Here is a 21,530-nt window from a genome sequence, read left to right on the forward strand (position 1 = left end):
CAACGCAAATGTGAACGTAGCCTAATGCATCTGTATGCACGCAGAGCTTATACGGACCTGTAATGCATCTGTGTGCACGTAGAGCTTATACAGACCTGTAATGCATCTGTGTGCACGTAGAGCTTATACGGACCTGTAATGCATCTGTGTGCACGTAGAGCTTATACGGACCTGTAATGCATCTGTGTGCACGTAGAGCTTATACGGACCTGTAATGCATCTGTGTGCACGTAGAGCTTATACGGACCTGTAATGCATCTGTGTGCACATAGAGCTTATACGGACCTGTAATACATCTGTAAGCATGTAGAGCTTGTAGGGACCTGTAATGCATCTGTGTGCACGTAGAGCTTGTAGGGAATTGTAACACGTCTGTGTGCACATAGAGCTTATACGGACCTGTAATGCATCTGTGTGCACGTAGAGCTTATACGGACCTGTAATGCATCTGTGTGCACGTAGAGCTTATACGGACCTGTAATGCATCTGTAAGCATGTAGGGCTTGTAGGGACCTGTAATGCATCTGTGTGCACGTAGAGCTTATACGGACCTGTAATGCATCTGTAAGTATGTAGAGCTTGTAGGGACCTGTACCGCATCTGTGTGCACGCAGTGCTTGTAGACACATGTAACGCGCCTGTGTGCACGTAGAGCTCATATGTACTTGTAACGCATCTGTAAGCATGTACAGCTTGCATGGACCTGTAACAAATCTGTGTGCACGTAGAGCCCATACGTACATGTAATGCATCTGTGTGCACGTAGAGCTTGCACGGACCTGTAACGCGTCTGTGTGCACGTAGCCTAAACCACTGCAGGATATTCCTCCATAAGAGATCATGGTGCACAAAAGAAACAGCCCTGCTACATCTATTCATACACAGCAATAAAAAAAGGTACTAAGATGCTATATTAGGATGACAATGGAGCAGAGGGGGCCGACGTGCAGGTGTGGTACAGACGTAGGCGCGCTTAGACAAGACACAACAAATGACGCATCGGCGCTGAAGCAGCAAGCTCCAAGGGCACAAGGTGCGCGCTCCGCTCTGTGGCCGGCAGCTGCACAAATCGCTGACATCACTGAACATGATACTCCCTAATAAATCAGGAGCCCTGAATCTGAGCTGCTGCAGCAACTCTTTTCTGTATTTCATGGCCAAGAGTTATTTTAGTTTTATTCCTGGAGCTTTCACCATTTCTATTTTTGCTGTGGGTTTTGGTCTTTATTAATTACTTTTATGTTCAAATATTTTAGTGTGATTTCCACCCCCAGACCACCATCCCCCACTCCGCAAAAGTAATTAAGAAGAATGTTCGGGTCACTTCTTTTAGCCGCTTATCGTTTTTATATGCAACCACTTTTTGCAGAGGTTTTGAAGAAGTTTATTTTCCTGAAAAAATTTTGAAGAATTTTTTTACCGTTTTTTTTTTGAAGAATGTTGCTAAATTTTGATTTGATAGCGCCAACTTTGAAGAGGTTTCCTTTTAGCATCCATTTAAAAAACGTGACATGCACTCACCCCCCTCCCCTCCTGGCGTTTTTTTTTTAAATCCTCCATTGGGGGCAAAAAAAGTTTATTTTCCATAAGAATAAAATATGCAAATTGTCTCTTCAGAGAGGCAGAGGACTAGAACTCTAATGCCACCGACTGGAAGTAGCGATCCTAAAAGTCAATGCTGACGAGCCTTACTGCTACACCATGGCTTGCCGCTCTCCGCAACGAGAAACGTTACTCCTTGGATCCGCAAAGGAAGAAATTTTTCAAAGCATTTTTTTAAAGTATTTGGGGGGGAAAAAGAAACTAAAAAAGAAAAATGCAGTGTGAACATAGCCCTCAGGTCAGTACAATTATGTCATTCCAAACCTATATATTTTTAGTTTAGTGGGAAAAGTTCCAAGGAATGGGCCCTTAATCTAAAATTACATCTCCGATTGCTGCTGTTAGAGGCAGGTGCCAGATCCATGCCCTTGCACCCAACAGAGGATGTACTAGTACGTCATAGGTGGGGAACAGGTTACAAAAATTGCAGCAAACCCACCATAAAACAGTATCACGAGAGAGATCAACCTACAGTCTATCGTTTTAAATGGGTACCTTGCAGTTCTTTATTTCACCTCCGGAGGCACCATAGGGAATCTGCCTGGTTTTCTCCCCAATTACAGCTGACCGCTGGGTACACGCAGTGATCACCTTATTGTCAAGGGGAGAATTATTTCGCGACTATGGCTAGCTTAGGTTTTATAGCACCTGAGTCACTTGGAGTCCAGGATCACAAAATTTATGGGACTATCCTTAGGCTAGACCAGCAATATCAGACCCATATGAAGAGCCGATGAACTTGGAGGACTAACTAGAGCTCTTCATGGACTAGACAATCTGCCCCATCCCCAAATAATATGAAGAAGAGGGATATTTTGTGATGGGGGGGGTTGGAAGCCAAACAAATATCCCTCCACATTTTACCGTAGAGACTGGAAATAAAGAAGTCACCCAGTAAATCATTTCCTATCACCGGGCTGATCTTAGAGGACAAAGTGCACTGGTATATTGTAATCTGGCCGAGTCCCTGAGGATCGCTATAAATCTTTGATAAGAGCCATTGACAGTTGATTGTTAATTTGTCCGGGAACTTTGCATCACAAACTAGTTATATTTCCTGCCACGTAGAAGCCCAGGGTTTGTAAACTGTGTACTCACATTGTGAATTGATGGTACATAGATGCATCGTTAACTTATTCAGGATTAATGGAGGCCATTAATGAGCTTTGCTTCAGAACGCAAGAGCCGAGACGTAGATCACAAGGTCAAGTGCGTGAGCGCATCGCCGCCGATCGGTCACATAAGGTGAAGCGTCCTACAAACCAGCCCGAGCCAAGAGACCACGAGACTAGTACACGGCCACTGGATCAAAGGGAAAACTGGAGAGTAGGAGAACTAGAACAATAATGCCCGGTGTGGACGTCCCCGAATGGCGAGCGGTCAAAAGGAGCGCAAAAAACACCTGAAGGTGGAGATGCCGGGTTCTGGTGCCTTGCTATACTACTATATCTACCCTTTTCTGTCTCCTCCCCCACCCAAGGTGGTGGGAAGCTGAAATGTTTAGGAACACACTAACCAGACAAACAAGGGAAGATAGACAGGGAAAATTAAAATATCAACAATACAAAATACACACGCTAAATAACAGAGTGGGATACAGGGAAGTTAAAGGAAGGTGAAACCAAATAGTAGAGGGTTAGGATGTGCACATAAACAAAACTCCAAGCAACAATCTCCTAAACAATTTCCAACCACGAACTACACCTTCAACTCCAAACCAGGCAGTAAGAACTAACACTGTAAATCCCTAAGTGCCAGAGGCAGCATTTATAGCAGAGGGGAGTGGCCAACACTGAACAGCTGAGACAAAGCAAGAAGGAAAGGTCCAGGAGCTTCCACAGCTCTAATAGTTTAACCCTTGCACTGCAAGCAAGGAAAAAACATGCACTGTTTAATAAGAAGGTGAAGTACTTCTAACAGTGCAGGAATTAGTAATACCAGAAACTGCGGTCTTCCGGCCCCTCTCTATTGCAGTATTCATGTGAAAAAGGTACAGTATGTGTCTAAATACAGTATTTCTATAGATGACATATTACAGATTTGTACACCCAGATCTACATAAAACCCAGCCATGCAGATGAGGCTTAAAGGGTTTTACCAGCAGTTTTGAACGTAGTAAACCAGGAAAGGTGCATAAACATATTATATGACTGAGAAAGTGAGGTTTTACTCTTGCATATGCTACTACCATAAAGTGGTCTCTAGCACGGAGGAGAAAATTACACTGTATCCTCCCTGCAGCCGATCGCTTCCAGTTATGGGGACGACACTGGGGCTGTGAATAGTCAGCGCTCAGAACAGTGAGTGCGGCTGTAATTAAGTCCACCGGTATTTTTCAGAGTGGTGGGCGAGTATAGCACCTCTTACCTCAGTAATATCCCCTCAGTGTCCCCATAAAGCAAACAATGCTCCCCACTTAGTGTCTGAGAACCCACTCCCAGAGAAATAATGTCAATCTTGGGCATTATAAATATCACTGCTACTTTAGTTTTGTTATCTTATTTTTATTTTTTTGCCCCAAAATTGTATAAAAACAAACAAGAAAAAAATACTATAACTGAACGATGGCCATTTGTGATGAGCAAACGTGCTGGGATAAGGTGTTATCTGAGCATGCTCGGGTGCTAACCGATTATCTTCCCGTGCTCAAATAATATGTTCCAGTCCCTGCGTCTGCATGTCTTGCGGCTGTTCGACACCTGCCACATATGCAAGGATTGCCTAACAAACAGGCATCCCTGCATGTGTTACGGCTTTTGAACAGCCGTGAGACATTCAGCCAAGGGGACTTGAACATATTACTTGAGCACGCCTTAGACACTCAGTTAGCACCCGAGCATGCTCAGATAACACCTTATCTGACCACATTCACCGCTCATCACTAATGGCCATGCATTGTCTATGGGATTGCTGGGAGCTGAGCATTGTACTAGGCTATTTCCAGGAGTCCTATAGACAATGAATGAAGCATCACATGCATGTGCAACCCCCAGTCCATTCTAACCGTCATATAAGCAGCCAATAATGGGCAGGGGGCAAGGCTTACTTACAGTGACATATACGGCCAGACATTTATATATGCAGGTCACAAGCTCTATCCCTTTAATTGAATCTATATTGCTGCCACTTTATCATCAACTTGATTTATAGAGTTTTGTTGCTTTTATCTTGCAGAGTTACATAATATGGCAGCTTTAGTTCCAGACACTTATTCTCTCACTGCATAATTGTTGTGTGGGATCGGTAAGTGCGGAGCTTCAACAGCGAGTGTGCTGCCTGACCATGATCGCCTGTGGAGGACTTTTCATCACCAGCAGCCCTGGGTATTATAGTTATGGGGACACATACAGAAGTCAGATATAACACGTGGTTTCTCCAAATTCAGCATAAAAAGACCCTTTTATTGACTACTGCAGTCTCAGAGTTATTCATCTATTCGTGGCCAGTGCCTTTAGTACTTGGTAGATCCTCTCTGGCTGTTATAACCTGCTACAAACCTGATGTATAACCCGACACCAGCTTCTGGCAGCATTCTTGAACCTTAACCCAATTCTCAAGTATAACAGCCTCCAGGTCAATAATATCAAAAAGACATTCAGGCATTTTTCAAGGCTTCCCATTGACTTATAAAGTGTCTTCAGAAGGAAGATATATGAAGAATTATCAGATCACTTCTCTTGCCTGGAATTTTAAGGAAGCAGTTACAACACCCAGAAGACTGAACAGCAAGTTATTTTCACATAGAAATTAATTTGTTCATTATTTAGAGCATATTTGGAGAACTTTCAGAGAGGAAAAGCTCCAAACCCACCTGAAAAGGCATCGTGTGGACATACCTTTAGGCAAATACAAAATGCTGAAAATTTTCAAGCCTGAATTCCAAGTCATATCCTTTACTGATCCAAAAAGGACAATAAAAGTTGACTCCAATATCACAAAACCATATCAATAAGCCAAAGAAATTTTGAGACTGTATGCGGCCAGTAGCCGGCTATGCATCACATTTGCATCAGGTCATAACAGCCAGAGAGACTCTACGAAGTACAAAAGATACTTGTCATGATGGGGGTGAATAATTCTGATTCTGCAGTAATCAGTGAGTGGTATTTCATGCTGAATTTGGAGAAAACACTTGTTATATTATTTTTTTTTTATTTATAATGTTCTTGATTAGTTTATTGCAAACAGCGGAAAGTTTGTAAATTTTGGTCACATGGGGAACATTTTTATGGGGAACATTTATTTCATTTATGGGGAACATTTTTAAAGGGCCGTTCTGCAGATATACGGTACATGCTATCTTTTTCCATTGCTCTTGACAGTTTTCTAAAAAGTGGACAGATTTTAATGGAATGGAGCAGAGCCAGACCAGCCGACAATAATTTACTTCAGAAATGGTGGGAAATTATAGCAGAAATCTACCCCATCAGCTGGTTTATGTTTAACTTTCTGGCACAAACACAACGAGGGATACGACAAAATGCATTATAGGCATTGACTTTGAAAATGTAATACACTGCTGCTCAAAAAAAATAAAGGGAACATTTCAACAACAGAATATAACTCCAAGTACCGTATTTTTCAGACTATAAGATGCACCGGACCATAAGACGCACCCCAAATTTGGGGTGAAAATTGCAGAAAAAAAGATTTTTTTATAAGATGGGGGTCCGTCTTATTGTCCGAATTTACAGTATCTTACCTGAGGGCTGGCGGTGGCAGAGCAGGGTCACAGGAGGCATGTGTCGGCAGAGGTGGGGTGATGCGGTACGGCGTGCACCTGAGCAGGGTCCCTTCCTGCTTAGGTGGACGACGCCACGGCCTGGTGTCCATGGGAGGGTTGCAGCAGTGGTTACCGGCAGAGGTGCGGCGGCGGCAGAGGTGCGGGGATGAGGAGGCGCAGTGAGCAGGGTCCCTTTCACCGGTGAGATGATGCAGCAGCCCGGTAAGCAGCAGAACCAGGTGAATCATGTTGTTATCGGTGGTGGCGGCCATCATCCTGAGGCCGCGCGTGCGCAGATGGAGTGCTCTGCTTTCCCGGGGCTTCAAGAAAATGGCCGCGGGAGGCCGTGCGTGCGCAGATGGAGATCGCGGCAGCCATTTTCCTGAAGCCAAGATCTAAATCTGCGAACTCTGCTTCAGTAAAATGCCGGCGCCACCACACCACTGCGGGTAAGCCTGCATTACGACTATTAGACACACCCCCTATTTTCCCCCCTTTTTTTGGGGGGGGGGAAAGTGCGTCTTGTAGTCCGAAAAATACGGTAAATAAAAGTTCCGTGAAATCAAACTGTCCACTTAGGAAGCAACACTGATTGACAATCAATTTCACATGCTGTTGTGCAAATGGAATAGACAACAGATGGAAATTATTGGCAATTATCAAGACACACTCAATAAAGGAGTGGTTCTGCTGGTGGGGACCACAGACCACATCTCAGTACCAATGCTTTCTGGCTGATGTTTTGGTCACTTTTGAATGTCGGTTGTGCTTTCACTCTCGTGGTAGCATGAGACGGACTCTACAACCCACAAAAGTGACTCAGGTAGTGCAGCTCATCCAGGATGGCACATCAATGTGAGCTGTGTTCAGAGGCTGGAGGTGCTACCAGGAGACAGGCCAGTACGCCCTGTGCTCTTCACAGATGAAAGCAGGTTCACACTGAGCACATGTGACAGAGTCTGGAGACACCATGGAGAGCGATCTGCTGCCTGCAACATCATTCAGCATGACCGGTTTGGCAGTGGGTCGGTAATGGTGTGGGTGGCATTTCTTTGGATGGCCGCACAGCCCTCCATGTGCTCGCCAGAGGTAGCCTGACTGCCATTAGGTACCGAGATGAGATCCTCAGATCCCTTGTGAGACCATATTCTGGTGTGGTTGGCCCTGGGTTCCTCCTAATGCAGGACAATGCCAGACCTCATGTGGCTGGAGTGTGTCAGCAGTTCCTGCAAGATGAAGGCATTGAAGCTATGGACTGGCCCACCCGTTCCCCAGACCTGAATCCACCAACGTCACGTTGCACCACAGACTGTCCAGGAGTTGGCGGATGATTTAGTCCAGGTCTGGGAGGAGATCCCTCAGGAGACCATCCGCCGCCTCATTAGGAGCATGCCCAGACGTTGTAGGGAGATCATAAAAGCACGTGGAGGCCACACACTACTGAGCATCATTTCCTTGTTTTGAGGCATTTCCACTGATGTTGGATCAGCCTGTAATTTGATTTTCCATTTTGATTTAGAGTATCATTCCAAATCGAGACCTCCATGGGACATTGATTTTGATTTACGTTGATCATTTTTATGTTTTATTGTTGTCAACACATTCCACTATATAATGAATAAAGATTTGCAACTGAAATATTTCATTCAGTGATATCTAGGATGTGGTATTTTAGTGTTCCCTTTATTTTTTTGAGCAGTGTATAATTTGTCTCATTCAAAAGCATGGTGTATATATTGCACGTCTTAAAGGGATTGTCCACTACTAGGACAAAATCTTCTTAAACTAAACGTACAGCCCCGATAAAATAATAAAGACTATACTTCATCATGTTATCGGGGCAGAACATTTAGTTTAAGAAGGGGTTGTACTAGTAGTGGACAACCCCTTTAATGTTCTCAACAATGGCTGCAATCACCTGATATGACAGTCGTTCTGGTCCTCACCTGCCTGATATGACGTGCACTGTGACTAGCGGAGCACACAGTTTTTCCTGTGTGGATTGGATGTCACTTTCTCAATGTCAGACTATGAGACTAACAGGAGGGCAATAAATAAGCGACGCAGAATGAGTGACCCCGTGTGATCTTGAGAAGACCTGCACATGTACACCACATACACTTAAAAGGATTGGGCATCCACCGGCCCCTTCAATCAGTGTTCTGCAAAGCAATGGGACCACATGCAGCATGGCGACAAAAATGTTAATTAACTTATAAAAGCATAATCCTCAGTGCATCAGGTACAGCGCCCGCCGTACATACAGCGCACTCAGCAGCCTCGAACATACAGCGCCCCCCGCACATACAGCGCCCACCGCATATACAGCTTCCTGCACATACAGTGCCCTCGCATACAGCAGCCTCGCACAGACTCCCGCCCATACAGCAGCAGGCCTCGTACATACAGCGACCCTCGCATATATAGCGAACTCCGCACATACTGCCTCCCGCCCATACAGCAGCCCCCCGTCCATACAGCAGCCTCCAGCACATACAGCTCACCTGTCTGCTGGTGATCCCTTCGAGGGTGCCAAGGAAAATCTGGAAGCCAAACGTGCCCCCCGAGCTGTGCTTCCATCTCTGCACATGCTGTGGTATAACCCGATTTTGGCTAAAGATGGTCTCCCACTTTGTCATCTTGTATCCTGTGAATCTTCTTTTTTTTAATGGAGCATCTTAAAAGAAATAAAGTGAAATAATGTGAAAACCGTATAAAAGATTTTGGCTGGGCTAATAATTCAGTAACTGGCTGACAATATCTATAGGAGATGTAGTGGTAGTACACAGGCCGGTTAATTCACAAATATATTCTCTAAAAAGAAAACCACCATGCGTTATCTGTGATCTAGAAAATCTGGCTGATGGGGCTGTGTGGTTTTCTCTGCTTTACACTGCAGCTCGTCTCCTTCAATAAAGCTGCTGTGTATAAGGAGCCCAAAAGATGTTAGCATTAAGTTGTATTATTGGTGGAGACTAATGGCCACTTACTTCATATTTACACCCTGTAGCCATAAATGATCCTATGGCAAAATGCTATTTACAGAGGTCGTGAGACCATCATCATCATCATCATCATCAAGAACTGAAGGGTTAATACGACAGAGTCTTCTAGAAGGAGTGTTTTATTTTTGGGATCCCGGCTGGATAACGGGAGTAATATCTTCATTGTCTACTCTGATGACATCACTAAATCTCATAATCCCCTGGAATTGGTACGAGAACAGTTGGCCGCCATAGATCTAATGACTATTACTACAAAGCTGAAAAGACGCGATTGACCCCTGGGGGGAGCAACAGAAGCGATAAAGCGCAGAATAAACCCGCGGGTCGTCAGTGAAACCACAGCAAATATCCAGGAGAGCCTCCACCGGGGCCTGCGGACGGACGTCAGAGGGGCACAAGCTGAGAACCCACCCGGGATGTCAGCGGCCAGACCCCGGTGATCAGCTCATCACTACCAGGCATCTTTAAAGAAAAAAGTTCCCCCATTATTCTTGGACAATTTTTCACTTCTTTTTTGCATTTTTAAAAGGGGTTTTCCACTTTTTTTGGAACGTGAACAATCTAAATTACGGTACCTACAAAAATAACTCAGCAGGTACTCGTTCCCGCCGCTGGCGTTCGGGTCTCGGCAGCAACAGCCAAAATTATGACTGAAAGTATTTCAATAGAAATAAATAAGAAACAGTTTTTATGCCATTTTACAAATTTACCACGTGTCTGAAAGTAAAACTCTTTGTTGCCCATAGCAACCTATCACAGTGCAACTTTCATTTTACCAGATTAAAGAAATGAAAGCTGCTCTCTGATTTGTTGCTATAGACAACAGAGCTTTGATGTAAAAGGTCCATGTTCAATAATGTATTTTATACCCATGCTATTTCTTGGCTCAAATACAGTGGCATGTAAAAGTTTGGGCACCCCTGGTCAAAATTACTGTTATTGTGAACAATTAGCAAGGCAAGTTGAAGATTAAATGATCTCCAAAAGGCCTAAAGATAAAAAATGACATTTTATTTTAGGCAAAACCAATATATATTGTCATCTTTTAAATTTTAAAAAAATACAAAAAAGGAAATGGGCACAAGCAAAGGTTTGGGCACCCTTGGAGATTTGTGTTCTCAGATAACATTGATAAAGGTTTCAGACCTTAATTACCTGTTAGGGTTATGACTTGTTCACTATCATCGTTAGGAAAGGCGAGGTGATGCAAATTTCCCAGTTCTATAAAACCCAGCCTCCTCTAACCTTGCGCCAAAAAACAGCAGCCATCAGTTCTTCTAAGCAGCTGCCTAGCACTCTGAAAATGAAAATGGTGGAGGCACACAAAGCAGCAGAAGGCTAGAAGATGATTGCAGAGCATTTTCAAAATGCCCTTTCCTCAGTTCAAAATCTAATTAAGAAATTGCAGTTAACAGGAACAGTGGAGATCAAGATAAGGTCTGGAAGACCAAGCAAAATTTCAGCGAGAGCTGCTCGTGGCATTACTAGAGAGGCAAATCAGAACCTCCACTTGACTGAAACAGTCCTTCAGAAAGATTTAGCGGACTCTGGAGTTGTGGTACATTGTTCTACTGTTTAGAGACACCTGCACCAATATGGCCTGCATGGAAGAGTCATCAGAAGAAAACCTCTCCTGTGTCCTCATCATAAAATTCAGCATCAGAAGTATGCAAATGAACATCTAAACAAGCCTGATGAATTTTCGAAGCAAGTTCTGTGGACCGAAGAGGTTAAAATAGAACTCTTTGGCTACAATGATCAAAGGTATGCATGAAGAGAAAAGGGCACAGAATTTCAGGAAAAGAACATCTCGACAACTATTGAGCATGGGGGGGTTGATCAATCATGTTTTGGGGTTGTGCAGCAGCCAATGGCACAGGGAACATTTCACGGGTAGAAGTAAGAATGGATTCAATAAAATTTCAACAAATCCTTGATGCAAACATAACACCATATGTAAAAAAGCTGAAGTTGAAAAATAATTTTCCAAGGAAGAATGGATGAAAATCCCTCAAGCAAGAATTGAAACACTCTTGTCTGGCTACAAAAAGCATTTAGAAGATATGATACTTGCAAAAGTACTAAGTAATAACCATGTAGGGTGGCCAAACTTTTGCATCGGCCAATTTTCCTTTTATGCAATTTTTAATATTTTTAACTACCATCATTACATAGACCATCATCTTGGCTATCTCATACATAAATGTGACCTGTAACTATTTAGCATATGATTAGTTATGCAGATTCTTCTCATGTCACTGCATTGTTACTGTTTTTCTCCTGGTGGTGGAAAAGTCTTCCTTCACATATACTTAAAATCACAACCTGTTCTCACATTCCCTAATAGCTCAGTGTGTTATTAGGTTGAGTCCCAAGTGAGAGGTCACTGGTTCGATTCAAGGAGCAGCCATGAAGAAGATTTCCCAAGAAGAAAAACTGCATCATTCAGCTCATTGATAGAGGTTTCTCTGACACAGAAAATTGCCAAACTGCATCATGTGAGCGCCATGACAGGTGGAAGAATACGAAATGAAGTCCGTCCATCCATTCAGAAGCCAATAGGTGGACGTCCAAGCAAATATCGGAGTCAACAAGTCGCCTCATCACAAGGTCTATCAGTTCTGGCGCGATAAACACAGCAGTGGAGGAGGCTCGTATGCCTCATAATAGTGAGATCACAGACATCCAGGCCAGCACCGTGCGACACACGTTACACAAGTCTGGAATGGTGGCCCGAAATAAGGTGAAGAAGCTTCAAATTTAGATCTTTAGGAGCAAAACAGTAACAATGCAGTGACATGATGAGAATCTGCATAACTAATCATATGCTAAATAGCTGCAAGTCACATTTATGTATGAGACAGCCAAGATGATTATCTATAAAATGATGGTAGTCTCCGGGTAGAAGCAGTAGTGGATGGCGAGATATAGAGCCTGAAAGTCAAAAGATCAAAACATTGTTACCGTTTTGCCCTCTCTCTCTCTCTATATATTTTTTTTTTGTGCCAAAAATAGAAAGGAAATGTGTCATCTGTAACTTTAAGTCTTTTAGAGATCATTTCATCTTCAACTTGCTTAACTTTTCACAACAACAATAATTTTGACCAAACTTTCGCCTGCCACTGTATGTCTAGGCCAAGACCTAACTGTTCCTGACGTCCAGGTGTATACAGCAGGCTCTGGAGCTGAGCCTGCACCATACACAGCAGGCGGGTGCCAGCACCGGCCAATAAGAGACCACAGCTAACTCCAACCACTGCTGTTTAACCCCTTCTGTCAGCCTTTAACCCTAGAATGCGTGACCATAGAAATCTACACTATTACGTACCTGGGGCCTTTGAGGCCTGTTTTCAAATAACATGGAATAACTCAAAAATTTTTTTTTTTCAAAGTTATTTGAAAGTAAGCATGCATTCCCACTAGCTCTGGGGTCCGCCTGGACGGGATTTTGTAATGGATCTGACCTCCTGGTGACCCCGGCTAAGGCTGGTAGAACGCGTACCTGGGGCCTCGCAGGCCTGTCAGGTTACTTTTTTATTATTTTCTGTAAAACTACTTTAGTTACAATTTTGAAACTCTAGGTATTCCTCAGCTATATAGTTGTTAGTGATTTCCAGTTGTTCGTATATTTTTATGTTATAGGCATTTCGTATAGCAACGCTTTTTTTGTGACTACCCCATATTCACGTACCTGGGGCCTTTTAGGCCTGTGTGCAAATAACATGGAATAACTCAAATAAAAATACTTTTCAAAGTTTATTTTAAATTTGCAAAGTAAGGATGCATTCCCACTAGCGCTGGGGTCCCCCAGGAGGGGATCCGTAATGGATCTGACCTCCTGGTGACCTCAGCTAAGGCTGGTGGAATCCCGGCATTCCATCAGCCTTAGCTGGAGTTACCAGGAGGTCAGATCCATTATGGATCCCATTCTGGTGAACCCCAGCGCTACTTGGAACATAGCCTAAGATGTGTATAATTCCCCCAAAAAATTATGTACATAAAACAACAAAAATGTAACTAAACGGGCACGCCCAATATATTCACTCAGTACAATTTTTTATGATGGATACATTTTTTCTTATTAAAAGTTTTTACATAAAGTCTGTAGCAAACGGTGCAGGAATATTTATTTTCCACTTTACATATTCCCCCGACAATTCTTGCATATTATTTTTTCTTCAGAATGTTCCCTGCATACATTTTGTCCGCAAGTAGAACAGAAACGCTCCGATTTTCTTTCTTTCTTTGCTGGACAAATATAGCAGCGCTTTCTTTTTTTTTCTCTTTGCTCTGGCTGTTCCTGAAAGCATATTCCACATCGGATCATTGCCTCTGTAATTTGCCTTGATAAGCATTTTGTGCTGCTTCTCTCTAGCATAGTAGGCATCAAAAGTTCATAAAGTTCTGTCAAAAATATACGTCAATTGTCCTTCCTGTTGGCATGGAATTCTGGATTAGTTTGACAATAAACAATATAGCTATTGAGGGATGACACATCAAGGATATTGGAAAAAAGGGCAACAGGCCAACGTTTAGTCTGCCTTTTACACGAATATTCAGTAATCATTTCGACCATCTTGTCGACACCTCCTTTTGTCTTATTATAATGAAGTATAATTTCAGGTTTTTGTTTCCTGTCATTGGTGTCAATACTTTCATCGTGATGCATTGTGCTCAGTAATATCACAGATTTTTCTTTCTTGGCTTTATAGGACACCATTGTTGCCTCATTGCAGAAACCGAATACACTCTCGTAGATTCGTCGCTGTGCATTGTGCTTCATTATTGGTGGAATTTCGCGGCGGTTTGGTCTCATTGTACCAACAAGTGTTAGTTGTTTCTGAAGCAAAAAATTGGCCAGTTCTAAATTAGTAAAATAATTATCCATAGTGATATTTTTTACAGAATGGAAAATTGGTAAAGCTAGTGTTTTCACTATGTTGGAACATAGATCTTTCTGGACTGGAGCGTCAGCTTCTTTTCCACAGTAAATCATGCCATTCATCCCATAATAAGTTGCTGAATCGCACATCCAGAAAATTTTTATGCCGTATTTAGCTGGCTTACTGGGCATATATTGGATAAATTTGCAACGCCCCCTAAAGGCAAGAAGTTGTTCGTCCACTGTCACATATTCGCTAGAATTGTAAAGTTTGTAACAGTTCTTGATAAAAAGATTCCATATATAGCTAATAGGCGCTAATTTATCGGTTGCCAACCTCACAGGCCGAGTTCTCTTTTCATCAAAACGAATGCATCTCCGAATAGCCTCAAATCTATCTACGGACATAGTGGCTTTGTAATGTGGATCTGCAAATGGGTTCAGAAATAACTCTCTGATTGGCACATCATATGATTTAGTCGACCCTGCCAGAAGAGTAAGGCCAATATAGGCATATAGTTCCTCTTTAGTTAAATTTTTCCAAGTTTTTTTTTTTCCGAAGCAATACGTTTACCTTCCACATTCGTACACAAAACTACCTCATCTGCAATATCATCTGAAACAAATTTACTGAAAACATCTTTTTTGGACATGAATTGGGAAATTCCGACAGCTCCTTGAGGAACTCTAATAATGTTATGTGATGGGGTGCGTGCATGAGCCACAGCAGTACTGTTCCAAAAAACATTTGTTTTAGATGTTCTACTTGCACATTCTGCTGGATCCATTACTTCTTCATCATCTGAGGAATCGCTGGACGATGAAGTTAATACATTAGCTGGTGGAATATACTCTTCATCCGACAAAGAAATGTCACTGTCTTCATCACTATTGAAAATAATCGCCTCAATTTCTTGGACAGTCAATCCCCTTGATGTAGACTGTGCCATTGTAATCTTAGATGTGAGTAAACTAAAATGAAAAGTAAAAAATAAAGATTACAATCAGGCTTGTGCACTATACACTGTGTGTGCTAAGACTTTGTTAGTGTTTGTGTGCTTAGGGTAAAGTACAGCCCCCCTACTCTTACCTTCAACAGATCACTTTCTTGTAAGTGCAGTAGAAGCCTCTGGTTTTGGAGCTCAGAAAGGTTCTTTGTTACAGACCAAAGAAAGCTGACTTCTTCCTCCAAAGTCTTTCCAGCAACTAGGATTTAGGACTAAAGGACCTGTACTGACATCATAATCACGTTACTTTGTGAGGGGAAACTCCCTTCCAGGATCACATTACCATGTCAGGCAGAATCGCCATCGACCAATAGTCATAAAGACTGAGTCATAAGTTCTTCCCCAACAACAGTACAGACAAAAAGACTGAGGAGTACATGTAAACCAAAGCAGGCCTCAAAGGCCCCAGGTACGTGAATCTGGGGTAGTCACAAAAAAAGCGTTGCTATACGAGATGCTTATAACATAAAAATATATGAACAACTGGATATTACTAACAACTATATACCTGAGGATTACCTTGAGTTTCAAAATTCTAACTAATGTAGTTTTACAGATAATAGAAAACAAGTAACCTAGCAGGCCTGCGAGGCCCCAGGTACGCGTTCTAGGGTTAATAAAGCCTCTCGCTGCCGCCATCTTTAAGTTCTTTAACAGTTTTTTTATTTTTGGGAAGGGGGGATTCAGCACTGGAGTGGGGCTACTAATCTAAGTTCCCTGCACATAATATTATACTCACTAACCGCCGTTTTCAGCTGTTCCCAATGACGCTCCAGTCCTGCGCTGCCATCTTGTTGCCACGGCTCCTGACTGGCCAGAAGTCAAAGGTGACGGTCCCAAGCTCTCAGTGTAAGTCTATGTTCTGTTCCGCCCAGAAATCACTGCAGCCATACGGCAGGTCACAAAATGCTGCAGACCGATCGGAGCGGCGCCGATAACAGATGAAGTCGGTGGTTGGAAAGTATGAGACTTCATGCAGGGAACTTACCATTAGAGGCACCACTCCAGCGCAGCAAAAAATAAATAAAATAAAAACACTGCAGTGGTGCTTTAAGATATAGCGTCATACTAAATTATATAGCAAGCGATCTGACAGTGGCAGGTTCAAGCCCCCTAGGGGGACTAAAAAGGTAAAGAGTAATAGAAAAAATAGACAATATTAAAATAGATTTACATATTTGAAGCATCACCTATTTTAATACAGAAATAAACAAAATTAAGAATATATTTGGGATTACCACATCCGCAAAAGTCCAATCACTAAAATGATAAAATAAAATAACCCGTAAAATTGGAAAAAAAATTCAGAACTGCTGCTTTTTAGTCATTTCACCTTACCATAAAGACAACAAAATAAAAAAAGTTAAGACATCGGCTCGACAAATTTAAAAAAAAAAAAACTAATGTGGAGGCTTTTTTGTTTGTGTTTTGCCATTTCACCCCACTATTGTGTGACGTTACCTGCCCTGCGCCCTTCACAGCAGCGCTCACAAGCTCTAGAGGAGAACGCTCACCGCTCGCCTGCCTAGGAACATATATACGTTTGGCACCACCATATGCGCAGAAGTCCGATCTTAGAGCAGTGCGCTCCTCACTGCTGACGGTTGGGGGCTGCGGCATGTTTGGCCTGAATGCCTCGCTCTGTAATGATGCTGGTAGGGGGCTGCTTTGCCTCGGCAGCAACAGAGAAACACAAGGGCTCTAAGGCAAACCAGATCCAGCCAAAAGAGCTGCGCTTACAAGCTACAGAGCAAACAGTTTGCATGCACGCCCTCCTTTGTTTGGGAAACCGGCCACTTTTCGGGTGGCCTGTAACCTAGGCAACAATTCGTACACTATAAACAATGAAATCCCTCCTTTGATCATTTTTTTTCAACAAGTAAATTGCAGCGTTTTATGTTTATGAAGAACTTTGCAATTTTCCATGCAAATACGAGACAATGAGATAACCCCATTAAGAGGGAAAAAGCGTTAACCACAAAATAAAGTAAAACTTGGTATCACCATAATTGTACCGACCCAGAGAATCATGTCACAGGTCATTTTTACCACAGAATGAACGTCATACATAGGGGGGGAAAAAAAAAGCAAAATTGTTGTTTTCAATCATTTCACTGCACTGTGAATTATTTTTCCATTTTTTTTCAGATTTTATGATATCATATGTTATACCTGGGCTGTGAAGTAAGGGTCAGTTTCCCTGTCTGGTGGGTGGCGGAGTGTCATCTTGTGTTAAAAGCCCCCCATAAATGTATCCCACAGCCCAAAATGTTGGAGAGCCCCATTAACCCCTTCCCAATGCAGCCATTTTTAATTTTTGTTCATTTTACCATAACATCTGAAAAAAAGGAAACATAATTCACAGTGCAGTAAAATTATTGAAAAAAAAACAAAAAACAATTTTGCTGTTTTTTTTCCTATTTATGACAATCCTTCTGTGGTAAAAATGACCTGGTGACACGATTCTCTACGTCGGTACAATTATGGCGATACCAAATTTTATATCTATCTATATATTATATATATATAAAGGTGTGTGTGTGTGTGTGTGTGTGTGTGTGTGTGTGTGTGTGTGTGTGTGTGTGTGTGTGTGTGTGTGTGTGTGTGTGTGTGTGTGTGTGTCAAGCCAAGCCCATTCCACATAGCCACACTCACTCCACAGGACCTGTTGAAGTGCATTAAGCACGAAACAGCTGTCGTCCGAGTGTTCACCACCCTCCCTGCAGCACATTAAGTTATGTCCGAATAAAGACTTGGAATAAAGACTTGGATTTACTACCGGTGAGTGCGCTTTATCTTTTTTCTTTTTTGGATAACAACTGCTTAATATGCAATGTTCATCTTTGCACGGGAAGGAAAAACCAAAAATGTGGTTTATCAAAATTTTCTTGAATGAGTAGAAAATAAAATACAGTGCCTTGCGAAAGTATTCGGCCCCCTGGAACTTTTCAACCTTTTCCCACATATCATGCTTCAGACATAAAGATACCAAACATAAATTTTTGGTGAAGAATCAACATCAAGTGGAACACAATTGTGAAGTTGAACGAAATTTATTGGTTATTTTTAATTTTTGTGGAAATTCAAAAACTGAAAAGTGGGGTGTGCAATATTATTTGTCTCCTTTACTTTCAGTGCAGCAAACTCACTCCAGAAGTTCATTGTGGATCTCTGAATGATCCAATGTTGTCCTAAATGCCTAATGATGATAAATATAATCCACCTGTGTGTAATCAAGTCTCTGTATAAATGCACCTGCTCTATGATAGTCTCAGGGTTCTGTTTGAAGCACAGAGAGCATCATGAAGACCAAGGAACACAACAGGCAGGTCCGTGATACTGTTGTGGAGAAGTTTAAAGCCGGATTTGGATACAAAATGATTTCCAAAACTTTAAACATCCCAAGGAGCACTGTGCAAGCGACCATATTGAAATGGAAGGAGTATCATACCACTGCAAATGTACCAAGACCCGGCCGTCCCTCTAAACTTTCATCTCAAACAAGGAGAAGACTGATCAGAGACACAGCCAAGAGGTCCATGATCACTCAGGATGAACTGCAGAGATCTACAGCTGAGGTGGGACAGTCTGTCCATAGGACAACAATCAGTCGTACACTGCACAAATCTGGCCTTTATGGAAGAGTGGCAAGAAGAAAGCCATTTCTCAAAGATATCCATAAAAAGTGTAGTTTAAAGTTTGCAACAAGCCACCTGGGAGACACACCAAACATGTGGAAGAAGGTGCTCTGGTCAGGTGAAACCAAATCGAACTTTTTGGCAACAATGCCAAACGATATGTTTGGCGTAAAGGCAACACAGCTCATCACCCTGAACACACCATCCCCACTGTCAAACATGGTGGTGGCAGCATCATGGTTTGGGCCTGCTTTTTTCAGCAGGAACAGGGAAGATGGTTAAAATTGATGGAAAGATGGATGGAGCCAAATACAGGACCATTCTTTATGAAAACCTGTTGGAGTCGGCAAAAGACCTGAGACTGGGACAGAGATTTGTCTTCCTACAAGACAATGATCCCAAACATAAAGCAAAATCTACAATGGAATGGTTCACAAATAAACGTATCCAGGTGTTAGCTTACGTTCACATTTGTGTTGTTGGGCGCAGCGTCGGTGACGCAACCAACAACGCATGTACACAACGCAGCGTTTTGCGATGCATGCGTTGTCATAAGATCGTAAAGATCAGGAGTTTCGGCGCAGGGAAAAAGCTACAAGTAGCGTCCTCTGCGCCCTGTCTTATGCGTCAATATGACGCATGCGTCGTAAAACGCATTACAATGCATACCGGCGCATGTCCATGTGCCCCCCATGTTAAAGATAGGGGCGCATGACGCATGCGTCGGTATCCGTCGACAACGCTGAGCCCAACAACGCAAATGCAAATGTAAACGTAGCCTAAGAATGGCCAAGTCAAAGTCCAGACCTCAATCCAATCGAGAATCTGGGGAAAGAGCTGAAAACTGCTGTTCACAAACGATCTCCATCAAACCTCACTGAGCTCGAGCTGTTTGCCAAGGAAGAATGGGCAAGAATTTCAGTCTCTCGATGTACAAAACTGATAGAGACATACCCCAAGCAACTTGCAGCTGTAATCGCAGCAAAAGGTGGCGCAACAAAGTATTACGTTAAAGGGGCCGAATAATATTGCACGCCCCACTTTTCAGTTTTTGAATTTCCACAAAAATGTAAAATAACCAATGAATTTCGTTCAACTTCACAATTGTGTTCCACTTGTTGTCGATTCTTCACTAAAAATTTACATTTGGTATCTTTATGTTTGAAGCATGATATGTGGGAAAAGGTTGAAAAGTTCCAGGGAGCCGAATACTTTTGCAAGGCACTGTAAATACAGTAGATAAGATAGATAGATATTAGATAGATAGATAAACTGGAACAGCACTGTACCAACAGGTGGGTGCCCGGGCCTCCTCAGCATTAATGAAAGGGTTAAACGCCTTTGGGCGACTGATCTCACACTGCAGACATACAGAACAGGGAGCCCCACATCAAAAACATGCCTCTTCAGCCTGGCCCAAATGGGTTCTGGGCATCAGAACTGCCATCAAAGTGGGCAAACAGACGATTTTCACATATTTGGATAAGTAACTGATTTTTTAAAGGGGCTAAATGACTTTGGGCCACTGATCTCACACCCAGAATACACAGATAGCGATGCTCCATATCAAAACCAGGTCCCTCCAGCCTGGCTCCCTGTTGTATATGTCTGCACTGTGAGATCAGTGGCCTAAAGTCATTTAACCCTTTAACCCCTTCCCGACATGTGACGGTATAGTACGTCACATGTCGGGACCCCCGCTTTGATGTGCGCTCCGGCGGTGAGCGCACATCAAAGTCGCGACATGTCAGCTGTTTTTTACAGCTGACATGTGCGCGCAATAGCGGCGGGTGAAATCGCGATCACCCGCCGCTATTAACTAGTTAAATGCCGCTGTCAAACTCAGACAGCGGCATTTAACTACCGCATCCGGCCGTGCGGCCGGATATGAGCGCATCGCCGACCCCCGTCACATGATCGGGGGTCGGCGATGCTCCTCCATTGTAACCATAGAGGTCCTTGAGACCTCTATGGTTACTGATTGCCGGTGGCTGTGAGCGCCCCCCTGTGGTCGGCGCTCACAGCACACCTGCATTTTAGCTACATAACAGCGATCTGATGATCGCTGTTATGTAGCAGAGCCGATCGGGCTGTGCCTGCTTCTAGCCTCCCATGGAGGCTATAGAAGCATGGCAAAAGTAAAAAAAAAAAGTTTTTAAAAATGTGAAAAAAATAAAAAAAACATAAAAGTTTAAATCACCCCCCTTTCGCCCCAATCAAAATAAATCAATAAAAAAAAAAAAAAACCTACACATATTTGGTATCGCCGCGTTCAAAATCGCCCGATCTATCAATTAAAAAAAAGCATTAACCTGATCGCTAAATGGCGTAATGAGAAAAAAATTCGAAACGCCAGATTTACGTTTTTTTGGTCGCCACGACATTGCATTAAAATGCAATAACGGGCGATCAAAAGAACGTATCTACACCAAAATGCTATCATTAAAAACGCCAGCTCGGCACGCAAAAAATAAGCCCTCACCCGACCCCAGATCACGAAAAATGGAGACGCTACGAGTATCGGAAAATGGCGCAATTTTGTTTTGTTTTGTTTTTTGCAAAGTTTGGAATTTTTTTTCACCACTTAGGTGAAAAAGAACCTAGTCATGTTAGGTGTCTATGAACTCGTAGTGACCTGGAGAATCATAATGGCAGGTCAGTTTTAGCATTTAG

The 21,530-nt window shown here is 42.7% G+C and overlaps 1 protein-coding gene across 4 annotated transcripts in view; it reads right to left on the reverse strand.

The window, feature by feature from the left end:
* NPHP4 (nephrocystin 4) overlaps window positions 1-21,530 on the reverse strand; it is a 249,137-nt gene that overhangs the window by 226,387 nt on the left and 1,220 nt on the right. For all 4 annotated transcript variants that reach the window (XM_077250341.1, XM_077250340.1, XM_077250338.1 and 1 more), the window contains exon 2: window positions 8,830-9,002. In XM_077250341.1, the coding sequence (XP_077106456.1) occupies window positions 8,830-9,002 (173 nt within the window). The remainder of the gene's footprint in view (window positions 1-8,829; window positions 9,003-21,530) is intronic.

This window comes from Ranitomeya variabilis, chromosome 4 (assembly GCF_051348905.1).
Source record: "Ranitomeya variabilis isolate aRanVar5 chromosome 4, aRanVar5.hap1, whole genome shotgun sequence".
In the NCBI taxonomy this organism is placed as follows: Eukaryota; Metazoa; Chordata; class Amphibia; order Anura; family Dendrobatidae; genus Ranitomeya; species Ranitomeya variabilis.